Consider the following 10,905-nt stretch of genomic DNA (forward strand, 5'->3'; position numbering starts at 1 on the left):
CAAAGTGGAACGGAGAAGAAGCGAAATGACCAGGATTGAGGAATGTGAAACTCTGCTGTAGCGGCCAGAGTGAACAACTCACATCCTTCTTGGAAAAATAATTTTGTTACGTTTCTGTGCTACGTCTGACTTGGTGTTAAACATGTCACTGGTGCTAACAAAAGCACCAGTGACTATAAGTAACTCAGTTGTTACTGAGTGTTCTTCAGTAACAACTTCTACACCGAAGCGTGTTGTCAGTGGAACTCTGTAGCACTGTTTTCTGTCCTTGACTGATCAAAAAAAAGAGTTTGATTGGGCGTGCTGTGGTGGCATAGGGGATAGTGCGACCCACATTTGGAGGCCTTCGGTCCTCGATGCGGAGGTCGTGTGTACGATTCCCGGACCCGGCTGACGTTTGCCGCATGTCTTCCCCCTTCACCTTCCCCCTTCCTGTCAGCCTATTTTTAAATAAGGGACACTAGAGCCCACAAAAATAACCCTAGCGGGGAAAAAAAAAAAAAAAAGAGTTTGATTTTTGAATTTCAGACCAACTGCTCATCAGTCCAATTAGGGTGAAAACTGTGATGTTCATCACCAGCTGAATTTCCCAGGCATCTCGGCGTGTTCCCCCTCTGGGCTCCTGCCTCGGTACAACAGCTCTGTCTCCAAGTTGGCTTCCTCTTTTTCTCTTTCTCTGTTATTAAGCCAATAAAAGGACAAAATATGATTACATTCGGTAGGATTTCTCTTTACTGTACGTAAAATCCCAACATGCATTTTTGCTGTTTTTAGAAGTGTGTGGGTTTTTTTTCCTGTAAAATGTGTCAACATTTCTGCATGTGGACCTGCTGAAAAATGTGTCTTCTTGCTCAAAATGTAGAAGGGAAAACTTTCCCAACATCCCCAGACAGTTTTATCAACTAAGGTAATTTTTTTTTCTCTTGACAAGGAAAAGAAAGTCATCTCTTGAATTCTACAACTTCGATAAGTTGTTAGAGGAAAGAAGCACTGCAGGGAACTGGGAGCCTGTGATTGATGGTGGACATTTTCTATGTTGGGTGTAATAGATCAGGGATTTCAGAGGACGACATTATCAGGGTATATTGATTGTCAAGACACTATGTTCTTAATTTGCTGGAGGAAATCTTAGACAGAGAGAGAAACCTTCAGAGTAGTAATGATAATAATCGCTCTTTTCAGGCTGGCATTTTTTTTTTGTGTGTGTGTTTTCAGATTCCACGTTTTGACCTCTTGTTATTGCTGAATGCAGAGCATAAAGCCATCAAAAAACAACTCACGATGCTGAGAGTTGTCTTTTAAAGCTTTTAAAATCCTCTAAAGCTCAAATCATCAATTCATCTTTTTATTTTATAAGATATTTTCCTGTTTGGTTTCTTCACACTCATAAGGGTCCACATGAAGTGGTTACCGTTACCAATCGGCCCCATAGTTCTTTATACGCCTGATTCATTTCTTGATGGTTGGAAGCATTTGTTTCTAGACAGCTCTGTAAAGGTCCCTCCACAGCATTTCAATCAGACTGAGATTTGGACCTCAACCTCGAAACAAGGCAAATGTGTTCTGGACAGGCAGGGTTAAACCCAAATGTCTGCCCTTATGTCATAGTACTGCAACGACAAACATGTCGCACTAGAAGGTCTCGCTCTTGATGCAAAACCTTTGATCTGGGTTTTTCTCTTCACTGATCAGTGGACTTTGTTGGACAATCTCAGTACCGTAATATTGTCCCATGAACCTACAAATTAAGGGGGCATAAGAATGGTGTGGGAGAGGTCCGTTGTATGGGCCGTCTTTACAATGGAGACAATACCAGCAAGGCATTGGTGTTGGTTCCTCAGTGGAAATGAAGCAATTGATTCTTTTCTTTTTCGTGGATTTACTCCAGCAGTTTTTACGGAAACCTGTCCTGTATCAACAATAACGCCTTGGCTTTCAAATGGGATCTCATTTAGCTCACTAAGATGATGCGTGGTTTGGCTTTCTTATTGTTCTTTAATCTCCAATTTACAGTTTCTCTGAGGTTGGCACAGTTGGATGTTGGTAAATTTGCCAGAATATCCACTCCTAGGAAGACTGGCAGCAATCCTACTTGTTTCCAACAAGACAAAGTTTCTCACTGTAGGACTGTTTGAATTGTTTGTAAATGCCCTTATGATCCTCTCCATGTTGAATGTTAGCTACTCTCTTGACATGCTCTTAAGACTTGAAAGCTCCAGGATGGCAAACTGGTTAAACCCACGTCCTGCTTTTTTCACACTTATAGTCTTCTTATCAAGTGTTTTCATTAGTAGCATTCTGCTTTTGTACTTTTTAAAAGAAAAAAAAATTTAACAGCTTTTTCTGTTACCTAGAGCAAGGAAAGGCTTTATTTATAAAGTGATTTATTTAAACAGTTTTGAACCAGGGTGATAATAGATTCTCATTATTTACTCATCGCTCAAGAGTTCCAACAAAGATCTCCTTGGAAGAAAAGAATCTGTTTTTAATAAGGACTTTGGCTTAATATTCACTCAGTCATGCCTGGAAGTGGCAGATCTCCCGTAACGTCGTGTAATGGTGCCAGTAGTTTTCATCCGGCCAAATTTTAATCAGCGTCCAGCTAGAAAAGCCATCAGCAAATTGAATTGAGCAGGACAGCGGGTACATATCATGGTGCTACTTTGGTCCGGTTACAATCCCACATTTGTTTTTTGATTCAAACTGTTCAGAAATGCTAATGTGTTCCAGAAAAATTTGACTTTTTTCTTCATATTTACTGATCCTTTAGATTGAGAGCAGCTTGAAAACATGGACTCCGTCACTGCCTCAATTTCACGGGGAGTCTATTGCTACCCTTTACTTAAGTGCTCTGAATGTATTTACTGCAAGAAGCAATTCACATGTCACTCTCTCGCCCCCCCCCGTGCATCTTGTGAAAGAGCCTGGCCGCTAAAGCCCAGATAGGAAGCCTCCAGGGGTGAGTCGGAGGGAGATGAGAAAGATGAGGGCAGAGGGGGACTGGGGCTGTAAATCAGTCATAGTGACTCCGGAGGTCACTCAGAGCGCCACATAACTCCAGCTCAGCTCTTCAGCTCCTCACACAGCCAACCGCTTGTCAGATGAATTTTTCTTCCTCCTAATAACCGCCCGAGTAACGGCCTTGGTTTGCAACGTTTGGTTGGATTTATGAATTTTCCCCGGCACTGTGGTTATCCACGCTCCGCACCTTATAAACGTGTCTGTATTTGAGTTGTACGGCACAAGAGGAATATGTGGGGGTTTAATTCATCGCTGTTCCTTTGGGGAAAGAGGCAGAAAAGCCTCAACTAGCCTTCATTTCCATGTAGCTCACTGCTCATGTTGAAGTTCTTGCCTGGTTATGCTAGGTGCAGGACTGCCTCTTAGAAGTCAGCTGAGATCTCCTTCATGTTGAAATGTGAAGATTTCCAGAGTGATCTGATATCCAGGTGTTGTTGACAATGTGCCTGATCCATAAGGGAAGATCTGTTCAGTCTAATTCTATGCTTTGTGCTCCGAGTGACGTCATTCTTTATTTATTTCACATTAGGTTCAGAATTTTCTGAACTTTATCCAGTTGAAGTCAAAACAAGGTACATCAAGTATTTGTTGGTGTGTTTGTATTCTGAGGTCAGTATTACATTCTTGTGTTTTTTTAAATGTAAACAAAGCAAACTTTGAAGTTTTCATTGTTTTGCAAACCGATCACCGATTGGCATTGATCAAGCAGTTTGTAGAACAGGCCGATTGATTCGTGCATAGCGACATTACATAGAGTGTCATAAAAATTATTGAGAACTCATTTCCTAGTTACCTCGAAACAGGAAGCTCTTGAGCTGTAAATTTTTCTTACGTTGCTAATTTTTACCTCCAATTCAGTATCCACGTTTGACGCCTGAAGAATATTTTTTGCAAGAACAATCAAAATGTTCTTGGAGTTGGATAAATACATTCAAAAGATGAAGTAGGGCTACTTTTTTCCATCCAGAGCAGCGTCTCATCCAGTGGCTTATTGCTCTTTCAGCTTCATGAACATCAGCTTTGTTGGTGATGGAGGAAACTAAATTTCGCTCATCCTGACCTTAATAACATCAGGTCACGCATGGACTTTAACTTTTCTGCCAGTCAGCTCAGCTGTCCATCGTTGCTTTATTAGATTTATGCAGGAACTGAAAAACCTTTAAGAAACCTGTCTTTGAAACAAATGCTATATTTAAAGTAAAAGTAGGGGTTTTAAAAAGCTCTCATGGCTATGAGCTTGAGTAAAAAAGACGCTGCACTTTAAAATGGCAGCCGTTACAGTAGACCCCCAATACTTGAAGGAGTTGGGGACCACTGCCGTTTCCATAGTTCAAGCACCAAATACACCTTATTATGCATTAAAACACACTTCTTAGCGCTAACACAGAAGCTAACATCTGTAGTCTTCCTTTTTTCCACTCTTGGGGCTACAACCAATCGGCGCCAAGGAAAGTAATTGTTACTTCTGGATTGGGCGCTTTGTAAATGACAATCAATTGTTTGTCAAGTAGTTTTGCAGATTTCCAAGCTGCTTTTTATATATTTTAGGTATACTCTATGAATAAATTTGCAAGTTTTAAATCCCACAGAAAATTGTTCAAAATATCAAATCTGCAAATCCTGAACCGCGTAAAAGCTTTTGGCTACTATCTTTATAAAATAACAAGCTGGTTATTAGTTTTAAATTGTAACATGTAGATATTATTGTGTTTTGAATCTGATGGAACAAAGCAAAAATACAGAACCACTACTAAACTGGAACACAACATTTTGTCCTTTTGTTCTTTTTCATTATCTCAAGGGTTTGTTCAGGTAGCTGTCGGCTGCTTAAAAGCCAACACCTGTTGGCGGCGCAATATTTCCAACAACACAATTCTCTTCGTTAAGCGTTCCTGACCAGCATCATCTGGTTGGCGGTCAACACTGCAGGGCACTGACTCAACGATCCCTTTTGATCCTGAAATATTCAGAACATTAACGTCTCTGTAGTCAACTGCAGTGGTGGCTTCTGTTAAAGTGTCCTTGCTTGGCACAACCAAACAAAACGTCTCCAATAGGGTGAGCCGTATTACGGCACTCTGTGCTCCGTGCCCTCAACACACACTTGAAGGCGGAGCTAGGTCCACCCAGGTGTTTAGCACAGTGAATGGTTGCCAAAGGACTTATTAAACATGAATGAAAGAATCAAGACAACACTTCAGGTATCTTTTTGATGAGGGAATAACATTATAACATCCAACGCTGAAAAAAAGTTGATTTTACATAATACTGTCCCTTTAAAGATACTTTAAAAATCATCACTAAATTTGGCCAAATTGGGTATTTTGTGGCAAGTTTGAAATTTGGTTTGTCTTCTGTAATCATTTGAAATAAATTGAGCAATCTTTGTCCCTTCAGTGCCATTCTGCTCTCACTCAAAATATGTCTCGTCAATACAAATACCCTCATTTTTGGCTTTGAAATGTTCTTTCCACTAGGTAGAAATCCTATTAATGCTGGAAGTTTGCCAATATAACCCTCTCAACCCCCCCAAAAAGCAACAACAACAATCAGTTTTCATACATTTTTACAGACTTTGCACAAAAATTGAATGAGGTGACACATTGCTGGTGAGTGTTTGGAGGTCCAAACCAATCCAAAAGGTGGAAAAGTTTGATATTAAGACTTCTAGGTTATTCTGTCTTTGTGTCTGCTCTGCTGCCAGTTTCCTGATGAGATTTGGCTCCGAGTACAGAACAAGCCAGCCACTTGGGCCTCCTCAAACCAACCTCCCCCCCCCTCAGCTGTTCCATGTGGCTCCTAAGACGCAGCCATGGCAAGCGGGTGGGCTGTCAGAATCAATCTTGGAATATGGTATCTTAATGTCCAATTAGTATGCTGGAGTCCCATTACTATATATAAGCAGTTTGTCAACAGTGCCAAACGCCCAGCTCTGTACTGCTTGTCCTTGGCATATGGGCCAACCAAAATCCGATGACACAGCCAATCAAGCGTCATCAGAGCGAGCCTGTCGGCGTTTTTAAAGTGTCTGCGTTACGCCGTGTGTTGTTTTGGATTTATAATCACAGAAAAGCCTAGAGTCTCAGAACACAGTGATGCTCCTCCTGGGCCTCGTCTGCTAGTAGCTTGGCTTAGAGCCTGCTCCAAGGAGACTGGGTTAGGGACGGGGTGTGCTGCGCCCTTCGTGGAAGGGAAGATGGCTTCGCTAAAAGCAAGAAAGGGGGAGAAACGGAGGGTCTGCTCAGCATAGGCTTGCCGTGTCAGACTCTTCACAGCTCCTACTACTGCTGGAGGCTGGTCCAGATTCTACTGGCCTAGTTATGGCTGCCAGCTCAGACTGACTCTATCTGCAAGAGTTCCTCTGTTTATATAGTCACTGAATTAGCTGAGAAAGGCAGGTCGTTATTCTTCTTCACTAGTAAGATGAGGGGAAGACGTGTTGGTTTTTTTTTTTTTTTCTTTTGCTTCTTTGCATATTTTAGTCCATGGACTTAAAGTCTTAGCACAATAATTTTCAGTACTATATTGATAATGATAACAGTGATGATAGGAAGCCGTGTCACAATAAGCAACAAATCAATTAATCACATGATAAATTAAAACAAGCTGAATAATTTCCATTTGCATGATTTGTTGTTTTTCTCTTTCCTGTCTCTTTCATAATTCATTTTATTTAATGTTTCTATCGTGTTTGTTTATTTTTGGATATTTAAAATCTCTTCCAGTTCCAGTGTTAAATGTTCATCAGAAGTTTATGTTTTAATGCGTTCTTGCATTATGTCGTTACCATTTCATTACTTCAAAACATTCTCAAAACATTACTGTTAACCCTAATCACTTTTGGGACAATTGATCATCCAGCAAACTTTGTTATTGTTACAAGCCTAATGTCAGGAACTATTTATTACATATTTTATTGGGTAACTATGACTATGACTGTGTCTCACTACATTTATAGCTCTACAAACACAAATACTACTGGAAGACTTTTCAATTTGCAAAACACTTCTTTAGGACAGCAGTCACTGCACACAGTGATCATATTTTTATGTGGGCGACTGTGGCTCTATGGTAGAGTAGTCGTCTTGCAATTGGAAGGTTGTAGGTTCGATTCCAGCTTCCTCCTGACACATGTCGATGTGCCTCTGGGCAAGGCACTTAACCCCAAATTGCCTCGGTGTATAAATGTGTGTGTGTTTGTGAGTGGCACTGGCTGAATGTGACTCTAGTGTAAAGCGCTTTGAGTGGTCAAAATGACTGGAAAAGCTCTATATAAGTTCAGTCCATTTACATTAATCATATTTTAAAATACAGCTACTATACAGAGAAAATAATCAGTCCCAACAATAAGGTGAGATCTTAAACATCATTATGTTAAATTAATTATGACAACAATAAATCCAAAATTCTTGTTCTAAAAAATATTGTCACAATAAATGATGAGCGATGAGATAAATGGCCACCTCTATTATTTATCACATTTTTAAAATCTCAAATTCCAAGTAAATGTGGCTTTCTTTGTAGGAATGAACAATATATCGACATCGGTATCGGCTGATGTTAGCAATTCTTTCTGTTTTTTCATTTCATTTTCACCGGTCCCATAAAACAAGGCCATTATTTACCGCTAAGCCTGTTGGTAATTAATCTCATGATGAATTAAAATTAGCTCAATAATTTCCATTTTGATGATTGTTCATTGAGGGACATTTTTGTTTAGAGATACCATAGTTTATTTTATTAATGTTTTTGGTCGTGTGTAATTTATTTCCATTTTATTTATTGTTTTTGGTTGCTGACTTTTATTTTGGACATTTCTAATATTGTCCAGTTCTGGTGTTTTTGTTTACTGGTCTTCGGGCAAACTTCCATTACTATCAAAACATTACTTGAACTTGATCTAAAAACAACAATAACATCATTTATCGCAATAATTTCTGGGACAATTTATCTTCCAGTAAAATTCATCGTAACAGGCTAACCGCTGACGTTTGTCTCCCATTTTGTTGCTGTTTACTATTTTTGATTTGACTTAAAATCTCATTTAAAAAATCCCATAATTTTATTACGCAGTATTATTACGATGTGATGCTGTTCTGAACTGAACCGTGACCGACTCCTAGGCGTGTCCAGCTTCAGCAAACCCTAACACCCTTTCTCTCCTCTTCCTGTTTCCCCCCGGAGCGTCTCTTCTCATCGGCATCTCGGTGTCTAGTCTCACCTCATGAGGCCTTCCTCTTTTTATCCTCTTCGCCTTCACATTTTTCTTATTTGCTGCCTCTCCAGAGAGGTTGGGGAGGATAAAGTGTTTATTGTTCTGTAAGGGTCACCTGATGTCAGAAGATGCATTGAGGGAGAGGAGGAATGTGCAGAAAAATCTGCAAGAAGTCGTCTTAATGTTACTCATTTTATATAAATCAACTTCTTGCCTCATTATGGATTTTACAATTTAGACTTTTTCCACAATTTCCTGTAAGATTTAACATTTTCCATGTTTATTAAGAATCTGCAACCTGCATTATTGAGCACTTATTCATTTTAATGACTTACAAACAACTCTATTGTTCTGAATAGACCTAGTTTGTAGCTGTGGCTTATTTCTGCCACAACAGTGAAAATTACTTGGTTATAAAATGCAAATCATGTGAGTGTAAAATCTTTTAAAGAATGCCTTCTACTCCAGTTTATGGGTGTTTACATGGACTTCCTCTGTTGTGTGTGCTGTTGCAGATAAACAAATTATTAGGCATTTTGGTCAATATCCAATATACCGATATACTAAAACTCGTTTGGCCGATAATCAATACCAATACCGATATTTTTTGTATAGCTATTTTCTGAAATTATATGGCTTTCTCTTCTGTGTATTATCTTTGTCAGCTTAGCCTGCAACCAAATGCAAATGGTAAAAAGGAAGCTTTTTTTTGTACATCTGTAGCTCTTGCATTATGTTTAATGTCAAATGTATTCATGACGTTTGCTCTCACTAAGACAATAACAACAATCAAACTGTGCAAATTTGACGTGCTGTGCTGCAAGCATTATTGTCACTGGTTTGTCATATGAAAACACTGCCTTTTATGCTGTTGAGTTATAATGGCCGATGTCCAATATTAAGTTTTACAGCTAATATCTGCCGATACTGATACTGTACCGATAATGTTATCCATCCCTACAAATTAGGAATTTAATCAGCCTGTTACAATAACAGAGAAAATATTGCGACCAACGATAATAATGCAGTTTTAAAACTATTTTGAAGTAATATCATCTGTGATGGCTGCAACTACAGCCACACAAGTGCGCTAATATTTAATCACACAATAGGTCAGCCATTCTCATTACATTTATATTTGGATTTCTTTAAGTTTAGGATTTAATTTACAGAATAATTTGGTTTAAGGAAAGGCATAACACTGTATTCTGGAATAAGTGCGCACATTTTAGTTTACACTGTTATGTTCTGCTTGATTTAACCTTTGTTTGTTTTTGAGTCACCTCAGTGCTGGCTGCTCCAGTCCTTCAGGAGAACAGAGGTGGAGAAGGGGTGGAGCCAGCCTATTGAAACTGCAAATTGGTTTACACCACTACTCATCAGCAAGAGGGGGGGGAATGGGATTTTCCTTTGTTAGTTGTAGTTAGGTTTTTGTGTGTTTCCCCCTTTTGTGTCTTCTATGTGGCCTGATCAGCCAGTATTTAAGTTTCCCCTTTTTGTCTCACATCAGTAGGTCTGTTTGTTTCAGTAGGTCTGTTTGTTAGCCTGAGTTGAATTTTGTTACTTTGACCTCTTTTATGGGCCCAAATTCCTAATTTGTTTATTATTGACCCATGTTTGTTGTTCTGGGTTCAATAAAAAAAAACACTTTTGAATCTAAACCTGTGCCTGAATCTCCTTTGACTGCTCAGACCATCACATCATCATAAAGACCAATAAACTTTAATTTTGTAAAAATTTCTTAACACTGGAACTCAAGAACATTTTAAATATCTAGAATAACCAAAATAACAATATTTAAAATGGACTTTGAAGTTTCTGCAACCAAAATTTCATTAAGACATGGAGAACAGGCAGGTAGTGCAAACTAACAACTTTGTACTGGGCGTTTCTCAAAAAGTTTGCTTTTCAACCACACGAAAGAGCTGGATCTCTTTGACGACTGTTCAAAAATGAATTAATTTATTGATTATTGTGACAGGCCTGGAATATAATAAATCTGTAACCAACACCCAGTCAAGTTGCTGGATTGAAGAGCTGTGATTTCTCCCACATACGGACCTTCTGTAACGTTCCCGTTTCCTTGTGCTTGTTGTTTCTGTCAGATGATGAAGCACGCTTGGGACAGCTACAGACAATACGGGTGGGGTCACAACGAGCTGAAGCCCCTCGCTAAGAAAGGACATTCCACAAATATCTTCGGTAAGTCGAACACAAACCCCTCTCTCTTCCTCTGCCGTCCGTAACCGTTGGCACTTTGTTGTACATCACAAACCAATGCACTCATGACTGCACACACACTCTGTTTTAAACAGTTACACACTCAGAATTTGTCTGTCTTTTTTATGTACAAGTTCACGTGAAATGCCTGCAGCAGGATTTACATCACTTTAGTCAGTGTGAATGAAGAAGCGTTAGTAGTTTGTTGAATGCTACTTTTGGGTTCATAAGTATGATTTCACTTTGAAGGGCATTGCATTTCATGAATGTCAGTGTTTTTTGTACATCTGTATGAGTTTTTCCTATTTCTGCGCATCCTTGCAAAACTGTCCATAGACTTTTCAACATTCTATGTTCTAGCCACAAATTTCCATTGCATACTATGTGAAGAAGCAACATGAAGTATAGAAATGCAAAGTAAAATGTATATCTTTTGCTATATAAAGTGG

General features: G+C 39.2%; 1 protein-coding gene across 3 annotated transcripts in view; it reads left to right on the top strand.

The window, feature by feature from the left end:
• Positions 1-10,905, top strand: part of man1a2 (mannosidase, alpha, class 1A, member 2) — a 115,114-nt gene that overhangs the window by 36,492 nt on the left and 67,717 nt on the right. For all 3 annotated transcript variants that reach the window (XM_044131741.1, XM_044131742.1, XM_044131743.1), the window contains exon 4: positions 10,342-10,438. In XM_044131741.1, coding sequence (XP_043987676.1) covers positions 10,342-10,438 — 97 coding nt within the window. The remainder of the gene's footprint in view (positions 1-10,341; positions 10,439-10,905) is intronic.

The sequence above is a fragment of the Gambusia affinis genome, linkage group LG11, assembly GCF_019740435.1.
Source record: "Gambusia affinis linkage group LG11, SWU_Gaff_1.0, whole genome shotgun sequence".
NCBI classification, from domain to species: domain Eukaryota; kingdom Metazoa; phylum Chordata; class Actinopteri; order Cyprinodontiformes; family Poeciliidae; genus Gambusia; species Gambusia affinis.